Raw genomic sequence first — 18,681 nt, 5'->3', positions numbered from 1 at the left:
AGAGTCCTATATTGTCCTGACCAATGGACAGACTGAACACTTCTAACAGCTGAATGTAGGCCTACATAGGCAAAAACTTCATTCATTTCAGGATTTAATCGTATAAACTACTATATGTAATGGTGGTGTTTGGTTTGGTCTTGTGGCCCCTAAGATGCAGGTTCGATTCCCCGCTGTTTGGTACCTTGACTTGGATTGTTCTAAGCGAAGAAGAGGGGGTCAAAGGAGGGTGAAGTTGCAGGTGGTTCAGTGAACCATGCTTGAATGATGTGATACAGRATGTCCTTGCCTGATATCTGAAGATTTGCATTAGCTCTGTGAGTGAATGCTTTAGRTTGGCGAGCTAACACAGTCTTGTGGTAATATAGTTAAATTTTGTTCACTGCCTCCAATTTCAGTGTGGGGTTTACTAACATCTTGTCATGTTGTTGCATTGCCCCTGGCTCTGATCTGCTTCGCTACTACAGCCTTCTTGTCTATGTAGTACCCATCAAATGAGTGCTGACATGCGCCACCCCGAGGAGTGGAGGTCTTGAGTAACTGCCCTCCTTTATCGAAAACTGGTTGCTGGAGTCCAGTGTCGCCATATTGTCATCCCGAAGCTCTGAGAGGTAATATACTGTATATTTTAATCGATTTTACCAGCGTTTAATTGTCCTTTTTCACCTAGAAAACATATGAATGGTTAGAGTCATTATCGTCTCGTGGAATGGATGTGATAGCTTGCTAGCTAACTTACTGTGAAGTGAGTTTTTTCCCGGCCACGACTTGCTAGTGAGCGGCTAACTTTAGCCAGTTAGCAAGCTATTTCTTATCGTTGTGGCAAGGCGTAAACTAAGGCATCAGGATAGAAATGGCTATGAAATCTCCTACTCACGTAGTTAGAATATAACACATACTATTTTTAAAATCACTAAATGTTGACATTTTACTGTAGGGAAGCACTAGTTCGAGCTATGCTGYCTATGCTAGGCTCATCGACTAATCCCAGACCCAGACTTGAGCTAGGAAAACCTCAGGCCTGTGCGGCCTTGTGACCGTGCGGTTATCAATCAATGAAATGTGCTTTTTGGTAACGGTAACAAGAAGACCACTGTGATGGGCAATGATGGCCTTAAATGTGCCTTTTAAAGATGTTACAATTTTTAAGTTATAGCTACTACCAGGAACTAACAAAGCATTGGTGAATATCTAGCTATCCGGCTAACTAGTTGATGCTGCTATCAAGTAGGTAGCTAGCTACTAGTATCAACTAATATTGAATATAAATATATATTTAGGGATCTATTGATGAACTTTATTGTGTATTGTTGTAATCATTTAGTGCCTTGTACAGGTGAATGACCATCTCATCTAGCTAGCTAGTTSGGTTTACATTTTCACAGCTGACATTCTGATAAATGTTGAGTCAGTCTGAAGCTAAAGTAAAGAGGACATTTTGTTCGATAGCTACTGTAGCTAGCTAATTTATGCAATGTCTCTTGTCTTACTACTTAATACTGTTCAATTACAGTAATACAAATGTTTGCTTCTAGAAGCCATTAAATCATATGAGTAACAACTCATTAATTTATTGAATGACCACAAGCTTGGCGCAAGCTCTGGCTACATCTTGTAGCTAATTGTATTACAGGGGAATTATAGCAAGGTAACTAGCTAAGGTTAGATATCACATTTTAACATGTATTTTTTTTGTCGTTTAGCAGACGCTCTTACACAGAGCGAATTACAGGAGCAATTAGGGTTACGTGCCTTGCTCAAGGGCACATCGACATATTTTTCACCTAGTCGGTTCTGGGATTCGAACCAGCACCTTTTCGTTACTTGCCCAACGCTCTTAAACGCTGGGATACCTGCCGCCCCATCTTTTGCAATTGATCTCTTTCTGTGTTCATACAGACAGAGTAACTTCTGATAGGAAACTTGAGGAAATGGAACCAAGGTCCACAAATGTAGCTAATATGTTAGTTATTACTCATGTAGACCTTCTTGAATTGGGCTATGTTCCAGACTCAATCACATTTTTGGGATTCACTTCTTGGTTTGCAATGGTAGCTGTAATGGTAGCTAGGACTAGCCTACATTTTCTGTATTGCCCCCACCAAATCCAGCTTCTATGAATCCAGATGGCCTTTACAGTTCAACCTTCAACTGGAAAGACATTTGATTTGATACCAAACCTCTCCTGCCAATATACCTTTCTCGCCCTGAGTAGCTCCTCTCCTCTCTACCTGGGCGGCGATATTTGTCAGCTGCTGTGTAGGCTAGGCGTACTCTCACGGATCATGTCTGCCATGATCATTAGGCTAATGCCCCTCTGTCTTTCTATTGATGAAACCCAGTTGTTTTACCATGCTATTTAGGACTATGCCTATTCAATAGTTTGATATTTAATTGAGACAGTCGGTTTCAAACTTTGAAAGAAAATTGAATGTAGCCAATGTTTTGATCTTGTCTAAGTCTCATACGGTACAGTCTAAAATACTGAGATCCCTTTGCATTGGTTTTTCCTTTGAATTTCTTGGATATTTTAGGTTTTTCCTTTGAATTTCTTGGATATTTTAGATTTTGACTCCCTAGCTTTATATTTTCCCTTTTTAATCTACGAGGTCAACAAAGATCTGCCATTGAGTGGCTGACACATGTCTTGTGACTAGCTCTCATTTTGATAGAGGCATGTGACCTGAAGTTAGTTTAACCATGGTACTTACTGTTGAGCAAGACTGCTGACTTTAAGGTAGTGTGGAGGCATGGGTGATTGTTGGAAGGGGGGCTTTGGAATCTCTGGAATGGTATTCATTCCAAAAAGTTATGCTGCAAAACACAGTAGCTGTTGTTTCTGCTTCACCTCGTACAAATCAAATTTGATGTCACATGCGCCAAATACAACAGGTGTAGTAGACCTTACAGTGAAATGCTTACTTACAAGCCCTTAACCAATAATGCAGTTTTAAGAAAATACAAAAAAGTAAGAAATAAAAGTAAGAAATAATTAAAGAGCAGTAGTAAAATAACAATAGTGAGGCAATATACAGGGGGTACCGGTATAAAGTCAATGTGCTGGGGCACCGGTTAGTCGAGGTAATTGAGGTAATATGTACATGGAGGTAGAGTTACTAAAGTGACTATGCATAGATAGTAACAGAGAGTAGCAGCAGTGTAGAAGAGGGAGGGGGKAATGCAAATAGTCTGGGTAGCCATTTGATCAAATCAAATTTTATTGGCTACATACACATGGTTAGCAGATGTTAATGCAAGTGTAGTGAAATGCTTGTGCTTCTAGTTCCAACAGTGCAGTAATATCTAACAAGAGTCTAGGAGAGGGCATAGCACACACCCTTGTGGGCCCTAGTGTTGAGGGTCAGTGAAGTGGAGATGTTGTTTCTTACCTTCACCTCCTGGGGGCGGCCCGTCAAAAAGTCCAGGACCCAGTTGCATGGGGAGAGGTTTAGACCCAGGGCCTCCAGCTTAATGATGAGCTTGTAGGGTACTATGGTGTTGAATGCTGAGCTCTAGTCAATGAACAGCATTCTTACTAAGCTATTCTTTTTGTCCAGATGGGATAGGGCAGTGTGATGGCGATTGCATCGTCTGTGGACCTGTTGAGGCAGTCAGCGCTTGCTCTGAGGACGCGTTGCGATGGTTAACATGTTTAAATGTTTTACTCACGTCAGCCACTGAGAYGGGGGGGGGGGGGGGGCGCGCAGACTTTGTTTGCGAGCCGCGACGGTGGCTCAAGCACGCGTGTATTATCTTCAAAGCGGGCAAAGAAGGTGTTTAGTTTGTCTGGAAGCGTGATGTCGGTATCTGTGACGTGGCTGTTTTTGTAGTGCGTGAATTTCCTATAGACTCTGCCACATACGTCTCGTGTCTGAGCCATTGAATTGCGACTCCAGTTTGTCCCTGTACTGGCATTTCGCTTGTTTGATTGCCTTGCAGCGGGAATAACTACACTGTTTATGTTCAGCCATATCGCCAGACCTCTTTCCATGGTTAAATGAGGTGGATTGCGCTTCCAGTTTTTCACAAATGCTGCCATCTATCCATGGTTTCTGGTTAGGGTAGATGAGATGTTCTAAAGTCTTATGGCTTGGGGCTAGAAGCTGTTTAGAAGTCTCTTGGACCTAGATTTGGCGCTCCGTTACCGCTTGCCATGCGGTAGCAGACTTGGTTGGCTGGAGTCCTTGACAATTTTTAGGGCCTTTCCCTGACACCGCTTGGTATGGAGGTCCTGGATGGCAGGAAGCTTGGCCCCAGTGATGTACTGGGCTGCACGCACTACCTCTGTAGTGCCTTGCGGTCGGAGGCCGAGCAGTTACAATGCACAAGTCTCTGTTCAATTTTTCTATTTTGAGGCGGCTTTGGTGTTTTGGTATGCGTGGAATGTATCTACTTGTTTCAAGTTTTGTATTTGAAGCCATTGTGAGATTGTGTGATATTGATATATTCTGAGACAACGTGGGGTTGTTAGTGTTTCCCTTTGTTGCAGTAACGACAGGTTGAATGCCAGTTAGGGTTGGGCGATGTTTATTAGGATAGTTTCAGATATCGAAGATTATTGATGGCCATTGTTGATGGTGACATCATCGTGATGTGACAAACGATGTTTAGCCTATTTCAACTTGACTGGCACCACGCAGTAAAGAGCTGACTGGGCAGCCCACAGCGGGGCCATGCCAAGTGGCCTATTCCTTTGCTATAGCCCGCATAACCTATTTAAAAAAAATATGGTAGAAACAATTTACAGAATGCAAGAGAAGAATGTAAGCGAAGCTAAGATTTTCACTAAAGTGGCGCAAAATGTCCAGTCATTTATTTAAATTTTTTTTTCTCAATGTCGGATGTTCTAGGCCGTATAGCTATAGCGGACACTSCGGTGTCTAATAATTTTTTTAAATGTTGTCTTTTGTCTACATTTGATATGAATATGACCTCAGTTTTCATACAGTAGGCTTTCTCCCACCTCATCCCACTCGCTACTTCATGATCAAACAATGCATTTATCTAACGATGTTCTCAAAGTTCAGTTGTTTTTGAAGGACCTAGAAACATAATAGGACCAAGGTAATAATGAGCGGTAGAAAAAACAATTAGCAAGATAGAAAAATCTAACGAGTAGTTTGAACAAACCTTACAGTTGAGCAAAGATTAGTGTATTATAAATTCAATTATACATGCGTCTACTTGCCGTTGTGACCCAAATGGCCAAAAGACAAATCTTACTGATTTAAAATAGTGTATCAAGAGCATTAAGACAAGTTAAAGTTATGAAGAGTATTTTCTAAATAGGTTATTCTAGTCAAATGTTTAATGTCCTAAATTTGCAGCTTTCAAATGGGAACAATTGTGAAGGTCAGTCTACGGGTTATTCTGTATCACTGCTTTATTTTGAATGACAAGTATGACATGCAACAAGTCAAATTGAGCAAACAATATCAAGGTGTAAAAATCGAATGAGAAGTCGAGCTTATAAAGAGCTTATAAAATAAACTGTATGTTAGGCCTATTTCCTATTATTAGCAATGTATAGAACCTGCCTACAACCTATAGGAGCCTAGGCCTCATAAGAGAGGAAGATTAGGCTAAATGCGAATCATTGAATAATTATCCAGTTCTGGGGACAGCAGAGTTGTCTCTGCAGCCAGGCCCTTCATGATTTACTGTTTAAAAGCACAGTCAACTTAGTGTATGTAAACTTCTGACCCACTGGTATTGTGATACAGTGAATTATAAGTGAAATAATCTGTCTGTAAACAATTGTTGGAAAAATTCCTTGTCATGGACAAAGTAGATGTCCTAACCAACTTGCCAAAACTGTAGTTTGATAACAAGACATTTGTGGAGTGGTTGAAAAACAAGATTTAATGACTCGAACTTAAGCGTATTTAAACTTCCGACTTAAACTGTATATGTGAATGTTATTTTTGCACACATCTAGCCTTGATCGCACTTGATCGATGTCTACTATAGTGGCCACTATAATAGGGCAAAAATAGAATCCCTGTTTGTTTCATTCTATTTTTACTTTAAGATGTTGTTTTCTCAAGTGTGATATTTAGATGTGTGTGGTCACAAGCGTTCTATTATAAAGGTTGTCATGGTCACAYGCGTTCTATTATAAAGGCTGTCATGGCTAACTGCAATATTTGTGTATTGTTTTTTCTCAAGACTTGAGTCATTTGCAGTTAAGTCTAGGCAACAAATAACATTGGATTGCTTTCTTTACGTTTTTTAGCTGTGAGTTAAAACTGTAACTTAAAGCTCTCCTGAAGTTGCACAGAATTTTCACAGCATTTAAGTTTGTGCTCAGCAGACCTGAAATTTGCCCAGTGGCGATTTTTTTGTTGTCGTTGAGGGAACATCGATCATCATGCATCTTATTTATCCAACACAACTATCACACGAGCACAGCATACAGTGCCTATTTTGAGTGGMATTTCTCCTGTACCTCCTCAGCTGGTTGCTGCTGGAGTAATACATGTGCTTTCATTGCACAACAATTCTAAATGCAATCGAGGGTTAGAAACTTGGTGCCCGCTTAAAAAGAGCTACTATTTTTATTTCTCAACTGGTAATTGAAGCGCACCTCCCAGCAAGTCACCCACCACTTTACAATGTGAGCTGAATGCAGTATYCATTTTGAAAACATGCTTAATTGTTTGAAACCTGAATGTTTTATTTCATATTATGAGGCCTTGCCTTGCTTCAAAGTAGCCTATAGGCAAAATCCGACCACTTGCGTTTCAAGTTTGGGGAAGCTTACAATTTATCCTACCATTTCTACCGTTCTGCGTGCCAGTGATTTTCATATGCGCGTTTCCGTGGAACAGTTTCATTTCAATAACGATTTTGTTTCTCAAAATCATTGTCACATGGTTAATCATAAAAAGCTGAATTAAAATGAAAAAATCAAAGTCAACTAATGCGAGTTCACCAGCTTCTGCCATATGGACACATTGATACACTGTGATCCATTGGTGGCTAAAGAAATGAGCGCATGGAACTCATAGCCTATATGCAGGCAAATGCAGCAGTAGGCCTATAACTTCCATTGCTCTTTCACGCCGAGGATTGGTGATTATCGAGGGGGAGATTGTTAGTAAGCCATTTCAAAAATCTTTCCATGTCGAATTTGGTCCGCGTGTAACGGCTGTCTTCGGGTGAAAGAGAGGAGGACCAAAATGCAGCGTGATGATAATCCATATTTTAATTAGGATATTTAAACGACGAACAAAAACAACAAACTGACAGAAGGAACCGAAAACGCTACAMCCTGAACATGGGAACACAGAACAGATGAACACACGAACAGGAACAATCACCCACAAACAAACAGTGAAAACAGGCTACCTTAATATGGTTCCCAATCAGAGACAATGACAAACACCTGCCTCTGATTGAGAACCATATTAGGCCAAACAACAAACCCAACATAGAAACACAAAACATAGAAGGCCCACCCAGCTCACGTCCTGACCAACTAAACAAAGACTTAACAAAGGAAATAAGGTCAGGAACGTGACACCGCGGGTAGTTTTATTTGACCCCCCCCAAGTTTTCTGAGCTAAAAAAACCTAAACTTCAAAATAAAATAAAAATCAGCTCCAAGTGATTTTTATTTTGAAAATCTTTTCCCAAGTATTTCCACGCATAATGGACAAATGTAAGCAAGGTTTGAAATTATGTTTTTGTCAAATATATCTGTTTGGGTTTCTTGCGGTCAATTTGCAGTCTTCAAATGATTTATAAGTATGTTCCGGCACCCCGACCATCTGCTCAAGAAAACAACCAGGCTGCAGCTGAATCTAGTTGATGTTCTTTAATATATTATAATTAGCAATGCATGATTTAAAATTTTTTAAAATAACATACAAAAGTCTACATTACCGCGCAGCAGTCCAGGTACTTCTATACGCGCTCCAACGACATCAGGACAGAGAAACCAGACACATGCTCATTGCTCACATGAAGCACTCCAAACAAAAGACAATGGGYAAAAAATGGACAAATCTCGTAAATTATGTCTATGAAATAAACCAAGACTTCTTTCTCACAAGTGGTTGTGAACTCTGCAAACAACCGTTTCCCCTCCGAGATGGAGAACGGTAAATGAATTAACAGAAATGAACGGAACCAAATTACAGGGATTAACATTACATGTAGTATTGGTGACATATGAAATGGGGAATATTTTTTTTTTTAAGAATCAAAGGGCAAATAATTCTCACAATGAAACGATGAATGTTCAAGAATTGYCGGGAGACAGCTSAGCCATTCTGGAGAGAGACTCGCCTGTATCTTAGCAACACACCCCTCCCCTTGTCTCAACATTTWAAATTATACTTGAGACATTATCTTCACATATTTTAGACAGGAGTAACTATATAATATTCCTATTGGAATATGCCATTTCTCTCCTGTTCTATTGGTTTTCATATCAACTTTCTTTCGTTGTCCTGAAGCCAAAGTCACAATCCTAGTCATGTTAGCAACCCATTCATCTTTAGATTCTTTCAAAGTTTCTAACAGAGATTTTCATCTGTCACATATGGAACACTGTTTTAGAATGGAATTTTCCCAGGTGTTCTGTTTTAGAATGGCGTTTTCCCATGAATTGCATTTTGGCAAATGTTTGAATGTCTTTTTATTGGCTGCTTCATTACGCTAATTGTTCTGTTAAGATGCATTACCATAATGTAAATGTGATTTTGGAGCATACCGTGGGTGGACGACCTCATGGATTCTGCACCCAATACATATGGGTCCAGTAAATGTCTCAAATGGCCGGTAACTTAAAATCTTCACTGTCACGTTGTCCGGTGCCACATGTTCCTAACGGATACCCTGCAGCATACATCAGTTCAGTTTGCTTCTAGCAGAACTCAGCTAGGCGAAACAAAGACCTTAACTTGAAAAATTAGCTTGAAAATTAGCTTGAAAAAAGCGCAGTTTGTCCCTCTTGAGCCACCGTAGCAACAACATACCCAGTAACACTTCCTCAAAATCGGCAGAATTAATCAAGAAATCTGTAAAAAAAAAAATATATATATATATATATTTTGCCAGGGAGATCTTAGTCGTGCAATTTTACATCTAAGATGTTCGGTGCAGTATTTCTGAAGTGAAAAAAWTTGCATGAAATCTAGTCGTTGAATGACAGCAAACACTTTATTATTATTTTTTTTTTTAAGAATACCGTCCATAGTTCCTACTCCTGGGAGTAGTACTATTGAGCAATCACTGACGACGGTGTGTAGACTTCGGCTACCGTAATTCTTCAATTTTTTGGTGTGTATGAACAGCTGGGGGGGAAAACCTGCCATAGACCAAAATGAAAAGAAATTTCACAAAATGTTTTGACTGGGAAGCTAAGCTCAAGACTGTGCTACTCCCCTCCTCCCACCTTTTTAAAATGACATTGGTAGCCTCCCAGTTACCATAGTGTCAACACCTCGTAAACAGCTGTTGTGTCTAGTTGCCTGGGGAACACAATGCATTCATTCTGTTGCTAGGTTAAATGTTGCGTTAACAAAACTTGTAGTATGTTTTTTATTTTGCCTATATTTAGGCTAGAGGCCATGTTTTTTTCCCGTTTATTGATTCAGAAGCTGAAATCCAATTGCCTCTGAGAGTAGGCCCAGTCAAATTTCCTGCAAAATAAAAATGTTTCCAGAGTAACTGCCCACATGGTGACCATTTGGAATAAGAGGCTGAGGCTCTAGGATAGGCTGTGATGACAAAAACACCCTGGTTTCATATCGCTCAACCTATAATTGATATTATCTGGAGTCTGGACTCAATGTAGGTCATAGGATTCATTATGCCTTTAGCCATGTCGATGCAGCCAGTGAAGTGCATCGTGGGAGTTTGGCGGCTTCGCCACATTGGTCCATCCATGTTAAAGCGTGTGTGTGTGTGTGTGCTTCTCTCTCTCTGTCTTTTTAATGAATTTCTATGGTCTTTTCTCCCCCGCCCGACCCGCAGGTCCTGAGGAGAGAGCCTTTGCATCCACCTGAAGATGTCTGGCCCGGTCACCAGCCGATCCCGGGTTTACCCCGATGTGAACACACAAAGACCCCGGGAGTACTGGGACTACGAGTCACACGTTGTAGAGTGGGGGTGAGCTGAGCTAGTCGTCAAGCCATCTGATTGGTCGGTGGCGGCAGCACCACACCTTTACCCCATTCGGTGTTAGACACAGCAGCAGGACCAAAAAATACCTTTATTTGGGGGGGGGGGGGTTCACAAAATGTAATGCATAGAATGGACCTTTGGAGGAAGGGTTGTTGACATATATTTGTCATGTGTATATAAAAGCATAATTGACCATCATTTGTGAGAAATCACTACAACAGAGACTTATCAGGGTCAAGTTCAGCAGAGCTGGGCACAACTGTGTGGAATTGGYATGTTCAGATAGAAATATATGAAGTAGAACAATCTCTGAAATGTAGAACAAGGTGTCATGTGGGCTTTATTCGTGACATTTATATCTGCAACATTCCACAACGTTTGCCTACTGAACATGGCCGTGGTGCGTTGCAGGTCTAATCTAAAACGTGGAATGTGCATGCTTTATCATCAGGTATCAGTGTTAACTATCAGTTGGGGGAATCAGGGCTTATCTGTGTTAACATTGTTGTGAATATTACTCATTGTTATCTTTGTCTGTCTCTCCCTCAGGAATCAAGATGACTACCAGCTGGTGCGAAAGCTCGGCCGGGGCAAATACAGCGAAGTCTTTGAAGCTATCAACATCACAAACAACGAGAAAGTAGTCGTCAAAATACTCAAGGTACTGGTGCTGGACGTCACCCTATTGAGACCGTGTGTTTCTTTCAAATATATGTTTTGAATGTTTTTTTTTTACCCTTTATTATTAAAGACTGTTGGAAACAGAGGGGGAGACGAGCTTGTGGGAGTAACATTGGGAAGGCTGGAGTCAGGGGTGGAGCGTGTCTCTTTTGGGGGTGGAGCGTGTCTCTGTTGGGGGTGGAGCGTGTCTCTGTTGGGGGTGGAGCGTGTCTCTGTTGGGGAGAGACATACATACATACATACATACATACATACATACATACATACTACCTCTAGACCACAGGCTCTGCAACTCAGACCCAAAGTTACTGAAGCTGTGGATAGGCTTCACTAAGAGATTGACAGCTAGTCTTTTACCTGTTATTTGGCCTATGACTGATGAGTATGTATGGGCCATATAGCAGGGTTCCCCAATAGGCGGCCTATTTTAATTGTTGGACATTAACGACTGTAAATTCTCCAGGAAATCAGCTCAAAGTGATCCCAAGTATTGCCACGCATAAATAGAGGCATATGTGATCGTATCCCAATGTAATCCAGGTTTGAAATTATTGTTTTTGTCAAATAGGCCTACTATATCTGTGTTGTCAATTTGTAGTGTTCCGTCCTCCCGACTCAAGATTTTATCCCGCGGCTGAATATAATCTGGGACCCCAGCCCTGTACTGCTCACAGCATAGTATTTCACAGAAGCTCTGTCAAACATTCTCTTTGCACCAAACTCTCGGTCTGTTCTTCTTTCGTGCTCAACAGCCAGTAAAAAAGAAGAAAATCAAGCGAGAAATCAAGATTCTAGAAAACCTGCGAGGCGGACCCAACATCATCTCACTTCTAGACATCGTCAAGGATCCAGTGGTCAGTTTCATCAACCTACCAATAATACATGCCATCATGCTGCTCGGTACATATCATATGACATTTTGGCTACCACTCTCGCTGAAAATCCAGCTGAATCTGGTATGAATCCGCTATTTAATGGTAGTTTATACTGATCATATTTGGTCTCTTTTTCAAAAGAAATTGTATGATAATTTTTTTTTTTTGTATTGCAGTCTCGGACTCCAGCTCTGGTCTTTGAACACGTCAACAACACAGACTTCAAGGTAAGAAGAATCACAGTTAATTTTTATCCAGTCAAAATGGAAGCCGACGCTTTGACCACTTGCCTCTATGACTTCCCTCATGGTGGCATTCTGCTGAAATGTCTTCCGTTTTTCTTCTCTTTTTGCAGCAATTGTATCAAACGCTATCCGACTACGACATACGGTTCTACATGTATGAGATCTTGAAGGTAAGACCCCATTGTTGTAACCTATAACAGGTTGTGCCTCCCAAATGGCACCCTGTTCTCTATATAGTGAACTAATGGAATATGGTGCAATTAGGGACACCGTCTGGGTGATTGAGACTGGAGCTTCTGCAATCCCRCCTGATTAAAATAGCGTTATGTTGTTCAGGACTTCAGCTTTAAGTCGCAGCACTATAGAGTTGGGCGATTTATTAGGATAGTATCAGATACCGAAGATGATTGGCGGAAATTGTCGATGGCGACGTCATCGTGATGTGACAGATGATATTTAGCCATTTACAGAATSCAAGAGAACGATGTAAACGGAGCTAAGAATATTTTTTTTTCGGTCAGTCCGGTGTCTAATTATTTTAAAAGCTGAATTTTGGCTAAAGCCTAATCCCTCCCTACCCGTGCTGTTGCTGATGGCCTTTCACTCTTCACCGTGGCAATCAGGGCAGGCGAGGGAGAGGCGACTCATATGGAGGAGACGTGTTAAAGACGAGGATTTATCTGTGGACAGGCCTGACACGTCGCGCCTCTCTCTGTGCTGCCAGCCACAACCCCAGCTCCCAGCAGAACCCATTCCACGCCCGGTGCTACAGCACAACACCATCTCAGCCCATGCTCAAGCGCACACCCATCTCCTAGCCCGTGCTCAGCACAACCCATCTCCTAGCCGTGCTCAGCACCAAACTCCAGCCCGTGCTCAGCCCAACCCACTTCTCCAGCCACCACGTGCTCAGCCCAACCATCTCCTAGCCCGTGCTCAGCCCAAACCCATCTCTAGCCCGTGCTCAGCACAAACCCAGCCCGTGCTGCAGCCCAACCCATCTCCACCACGTGCTCAGCCCAACCCATCTCCTAGCCGTGCTCAGCAACATCCCAGCCCGTGCTCAGCCCAACCCATCTCCACCCACGTGCTCAGCCCAAGCCCATCTCACCAGCGTGCTCGCCAACCATCTCCTAGCCCGTGCTCAGCACAACCCACTCCAGCCCGTGCTCAGCCCAACCATCCAGCCGTGCTCCCCCAACCCATCTCCAGCCCGTGCTCAGCCCAACCCATCTCCAGCCCCGTGCTCAGCCCAACCCATCTCCAGCCCGTGCTCACCGAACCCATCTCCCAGGCCCGTGCTCAGCACAACCATCTCACCACGTCTCAGCCCAACCCACTCCACCACGTCCTCAGCCCAACCCATTCACCCACGTCCTCAGCCCCAACCCCATCTCGCACCACCCCCCCCGCTCAGCCAACCACTCCACCACGTCCTCAGCCCAACCCATTGCTCCACCCAACGTCCTCAGCCCAACCCATCTCCACCACGTCCTCAGCCCAACCCATCTCCCACCACGTCCTCAAGCCCAAACCCATCTCCCAGCCCGTCTCAGCCAACCCATCTCCAGCCCGTGCTCAGCCCAAACCCATCTCCAGCCCGTGCTCAGCCCAACCCATCTCCAGGCCCGTGCTCAGCCCAACCCATCTCCAGCCCGTGCTCAGCCCAACCCATCTCCAGGCCGTGCTCAGCCCAACCCATCTCCAGCCCGTCTCAGGCCCAACCCATCTCCACCCGTGCTCAGCCCAACCGTCTCCAGCCCGTGCTCAGCCCAAACCCATCTCCAGCCCGTGCTCAGCCCAACCCATCTCCAGCCCGTGCTCAGCCCAACCCATCTCCAGCCCGTGCTCAGCCAGGAGTATTTATAACACAGCTGCTCCTCACGTGGCTGCTTTTCAACTAGCTACAGGAAACCCACTATGCCTGAGACTTTGAGTTTATTATTATTCAGTTTACACTGTAGCCTGTATGGATGGATAAAAACCTGCGGGTTTTATAATTATTTTAATAGCATTTTTAAGCATTTCCCCGTTGACTTGATCCCTGAGGACAATGGGAATATACTGGACTTTTGTTTGTCCTCAGCATCTTTCTTGTGAAGACACCTGATGTTAAAAAAAAAAAGGCTTTAAAAATGGCAGTACTATGGACAGTTTTCACTTAGAGCTGTTGTAGTGCAGCAAACCTGTCTCAGAATAGTGGTAGCAGCCTTGTTGATTCCTCCTGCCAATCATGGGACAGAAAGCTGTAGTACTGCTACCTGCAGATCTCCAGGAGCAGGGTTGATGAGAATCACTGGCCTATAATGTTCCCGTTTCATCTGCCTTTCAGTAGGATTATTCTATGTAAAACTATACTTTATTACTTTATTAATAAAAGTCTGTTTTAGTGATGTATAGTGTGTGTAGGGTCACATGCTGCCGGTGGGAAAATCATTACACCACTGATGATAATACCCAATAGGTGTGTTAGCCCAAGTGTTTTCCATTATGTTTTGGTCACTAGGACTTAATGCAGCCATAAAGATGACTGGCAAGGTCTTTCTCCCCACTTAATTGGCTGGAATATGTTAGAGGGACCTGTTATCCACCTGTGAGCACCGTGGCTATGTTCTGGGCTGTGTTCAGTACGCACAAAACGGAAGGAAACGCTCACAAACGGGGAGGTACTATCTGAACTTGGCCGTTGAGAAATGCTTGTTTTTTTGTTTTCCGTTGCAAAACGTTTCTCCACAGTGTGCCGTAGTGAACGTGAGCCAGTTGTCAGCTGTTTCTCCTCTCTGTTCCCACCCTCAGGCTCTGGACTACTGTCACAGTATGGGAATCATGCACAGAGACGTCAAGCCACACAACGTCATGATCGACCACGAACACAGAAAGGTACTGGCCTATCTCTCCCTTTTCCCTCCCTCCTTTCTCTGCTCTGATTGGCTAATGTACGTGTGGTCACAGAGACCAACTTATGGGCGGAGTATTGCCTGACAGTTTGCTGCTGTTGGGTTTAGTTGGTTCACAAAGCACTCTCTCATCTGTGATTGGTCCAATTGTGGCATACAAGAAATTTAGCCAATCGTTGACTAGCGTGTGAGTGTTTAACCACCACAGTAGAAAGCTCAACATTAATCTTTCCCCAATAGAGAACTACTCAGCACAACCCCTCTGAGGGGTCTAATGGGACCTTTTCATTCACTTGGTAGGATAATTCATGTTGCCTCCTGAGGTAAGACAAATTTCAGAGATAGTCTTTGGTTTATTTTTCTAATATGATATAAAACATTAATCATATTCTTTTACTAAGGTTCGGTCCCCCATTGTGACTAGTAAACATAGAAATCTCATAAATGAATTGCTAATATATCTGATTCTGTATACACAAATGACAATTCATGCACTCCCCACACACACACATCTGCAAAATGTTTTGACAAAGTCCTGAGTGTGTTGATTTAATCCATTCTATATGAATATTAGTCCTGGCCGTTGGATTCTAGTAATGTTTTCAAACTAACTGGATTTCATCTTCTGTCTCCTAGCTTCGCCTTATAGACTGGGGTTTGGCAGAGTTCTACCACCCTGCTCAGGAGTACAACGTACGAGTGGCTTCCCGATACTTCAAGGGTCCAGAGCTGCTGGTCGACTACCAGGTCAGTCAGGCGTCGTGCCCCATTGAACAGGGCCCTGTTTTCTCAGCTTTCTTCTAAAGACGACATACTGTATTCCTACTGCATGATCTGAGAAACAATCGACTCAGTCGTATAGCTATGGTTCTTCTTGGTTTACTTTTGTCCTCAGAAGATTGAATTAGATGCATCTGTTCTGTACAATGTAGGTTTATGCCACATTTTATCCAGGAAATAAATCATGCAGTCAGAGCAGATGTCATTTCACATCTGCCCAGAACACGGTCCTGAAAAAACCCCACTCAAAATATAAAAGGGATACTTTTTTTTTGTTCTATTAAAAATTCACCTCAATAACCTACATCCTAATTTAATTCTACTGTCTCCTTTTCCTTGACTTATTCTGTGGTCCGATGTTTTGATACCATTCCCTGTTGACTGTCCCTGTATAGATGTACGACTACAGTTTAGACATGTGGAGCTTGGGCTGCATGCTGGCCAGTATGATCTTCAGGAAGGAGCCTTTCTTCCACGGACACGACAACTACGACCAGGTGAGAGCTCAGCCATCCTATCAAATCAACCAAACTATACATCAATCAATTGTATTTGTTTATAGATACTTTAGTTTATTTAGTAAATATTTTCTTAACTCTTCATTGTTGTTAAGGGCTTGTAAGTATTTCACGGTAAGGTACACCTGTTGTATTCGGCGCATGTAACAAAATTTGATTTGATTATAACGTTACTTTATTGTCCAATGGCATGTCTGCTGCTTTATCCCCTCTGATAGACAACTAGTAGTAGTGGTTCTAGTGATGTTCAGACAGCTGGGGCTGCCCTCCATTGTTTAATGCATGTCATGTCCCGTTTGTTTTGCAGCTTGTACGGATCGCAAAAGTCCTGGGCACAGAAGACCTGTATGACTACATCGACAAATACAACATCGAGCTAGACCCAAGGTTCAATGACATTCTGGGCAGGTAGGTTGGTCTCAAATCGCAGAAGTTGTTAGTGTTGCGTCTGTCAGTTTGAGCATGAGAAGGCGTAGAATCACAATGACTAGTTATTTTGGATGCAGTGTGATTTGTAGATCAGCGATTCTGTGCATTCCGACTGCGATAGTCAATCTAGTTCAGAGATTCTGTGCATTCCGACTGCGATAGTCAATCTAGTTCAGAGACTCTGCGCATTCCGACTGCGATAGTCAATCTAGTTCAGAGACTCTGCGCATTCCGACTGCGATAGTCAATCTAGTTCAGAGATTCTGCGCATTCCGACTGCGATAGTCAATCTAGTTCAGAGACTCTGCGCATTCCGACTGCGATAGTCAATCTAGTTCAGAGATTCTGCGCATTCTGTCTGACCGTGAGGAGAGGCTGTGTCCATGTGTTCTGTCTATGACCGTTTAGTATGTTTCCCAGGCATTCCCGTAAGCGGTGGGAGAGGTTTGTCCACAGTGAGAACCAGCACCTGGTCAGCACTGAGGCACTGGACTTCCTGGACAAGCTGCTGCGTTACGACCACCACGCCCGCCTCACCGCCCGGGAGGCCATGGAACACCCCTACTTCTGTGAGCTCCACCTCTTAAATAACATACATTGTCAGAGTGGAGGCCATTGATTCCTCCTACTTCTGTGAGCTGCGAGGCATTCCTACCTTACTATATATAKATTTCTTCCCATTGTTCACAGGAATGTATTGAACTTTTTGTGTCTGAAATATCTGCTGCATCTCTGTGGCCTTGTTTTGCTTATCATTCATGGGCTTTTCTATCATTCTCTGTCTGTCAGACCCCATTGTGAAAGACCAGGCGAGGATGGGCTCTATATCAGGGCTGTCGACTGGTTCTACCCCAGTCAGCTCCTCCAGTATGATGACAGGTAACAAACARGGGGTCTGATGATATGAGGTGTCTGCAGGGGACAGTATGTTGCTGTTCTGAGGAGATGATTCTACAGCTGGCCAAGGAGGACTGTTAGTTATAGGAAATAGTATCAGTTCTTATGTGATCATTTTCTTCTTAGGGAAGACCCCAGACTCTTCATCTGACTCCGTTTTCCTCCTCTTCTCCAGGCATCACTTCCATGTCCTCGTCGCAGCCCCTGGCTAACGTGGCGGGCTCTCCTGTGATCTCTTCCCCCAGTGCTCTAGCCACGCAGGTCCCAGCCGCTGGGGCCCAGCCCTGAACGGTGCTCTCAGCCTGGGGCCCGGGACGGACCCGCTGCCCCTGTCTGGGACGGCCTACCAAGCCCTCAGAAGGTCCAGGCAACAATCATTTTTATGTTGAGTATAACAAAGAGAGAGAGAAAAAAAGATATTAGGTTCCCCTTTTTTCTTTTTCCATACAATAATTATATATTGAGATCCGGGCGCACAACGAGAGACAGAAAAAAGAAGATAAAACAAACATTACTTGCGCCTGTGTCCGGATAAAAACAGTAGCTGCGTTCTTTCATAATGAGTGTCTAGAAATGCAACTACAATGTAGAAATGAAGCAAAATGGATAATAAAATGTATTTTATATGTCCCTAAAGTACTTTTGTTTGAGGTGGTTTTCTATGGGCCAGAGGTTATCATTTTCTAATCAACCGTTAGTGGTCACATGAAATGACTCATGGGCTGCATGTAACACTTTTTGTTTGTTAAATACATTTCTTCTGTTGGTCATATAGTTTCAACATTGAATTTCTCTCTATAGAACGACACCCCCCGGTAGTTATTTTCAATGTTATGTAATGTTTTTATCACGAGGCATTTTCACAATGATTATGCTTGTTATTTAGTTGTGGCTATTCAAGGCTCATTGAACAACCATTTTGTACAAGAGTTAAGGTGACATATGACATTGTGTTTATAAAATGTATTCAATAAGCCCATGTTGTTGTTTTTTACTATCCAGTGTAGTTTACTGGCTAGTTGAGACTTCACTGGCTCATTTTTTTACTACATGCGGTGTGTAGTTTTACGAGGCCTCACTCTCCCAGTTTTACTAAATGAGTTGTTTGAAGCTGAGATGGAAAATGGAGACAGGCCAGTTGGATAAATGATCATAACCTTAGTCTGCTAGTTTCTTACCTTCTGGAAAAGCACCAAGATTAATTATTGAATCTCTTTTTTTTGTA

The 18,681-nt window shown here is 42.9% G+C and overlaps 1 protein-coding gene across 1 annotated transcript; it reads left to right on the top strand.

The window, feature by feature from the left end:
* Positions 1–507: 507 nt before the first annotated feature.
* Positions 508–18,092, top strand: LOC111955698 (casein kinase II subunit alpha). Its single transcript, XM_023975970.2, has 13 exons — positions 508–611; positions 9,985–10,119; positions 10,684–10,795; positions 11,568–11,669; positions 11,867–11,917; positions 12,046–12,105; positions 14,732–14,815; positions 15,469–15,579; positions 16,008–16,109; positions 16,438–16,538; positions 16,980–17,128; positions 17,349–17,438; positions 17,632–18,092. The coding sequence occupies exons 2-13, from the start codon at positions 10,019–10,021 to the stop codon at positions 17,742–17,744; spliced, it is 1,176 nt and encodes a 391-aa protein (XP_023831738.1). The 5' UTR covers positions 508–611; positions 9,985–10,018; the 3' UTR covers positions 17,745–18,092.
* The last annotated feature ends 589 nt before the right edge of the window (positions 18,093–18,681 follow it).

Source organism: Salvelinus sp. IW2-2015, linkage group LG31 (assembly GCF_002910315.2).
Source record: "Salvelinus sp. IW2-2015 linkage group LG31, ASM291031v2, whole genome shotgun sequence".
NCBI lineage: Eukaryota > Metazoa > Chordata > Actinopteri > Salmoniformes > Salmonidae > Salvelinus > Salvelinus sp. IW2-2015.
This window is presented reverse-complemented; position numbering and strand designations above follow the sequence as displayed.

What these genes read in the sequence shown, in the direction of transcription:
- LOC111955698 (XM_023975970.2), top strand. Translation starts at nt 10,019, where the DNA reads ATGTCTGGCCCGGTCACCAGCCGATCCCGGGTTTACCCCGATGTGAAC. An exon ending in ACATCGTCAAGGATCCAGTG is followed by an intron (nt 11,670 to 11,866) that starts GTCAGTTTCATC and finishes TTTGTATTGCAG; the next exon opens with TCTCGGACTCCAGCTCTGGT. An exon ending in GACACGACAACTACGACCAG is followed by an intron (nt 16,110 to 16,437) that starts GTGAGAGCTCAG and finishes TTTGTTTTGCAG; the next exon opens with CTTGTACGGATCGCAAAAGT.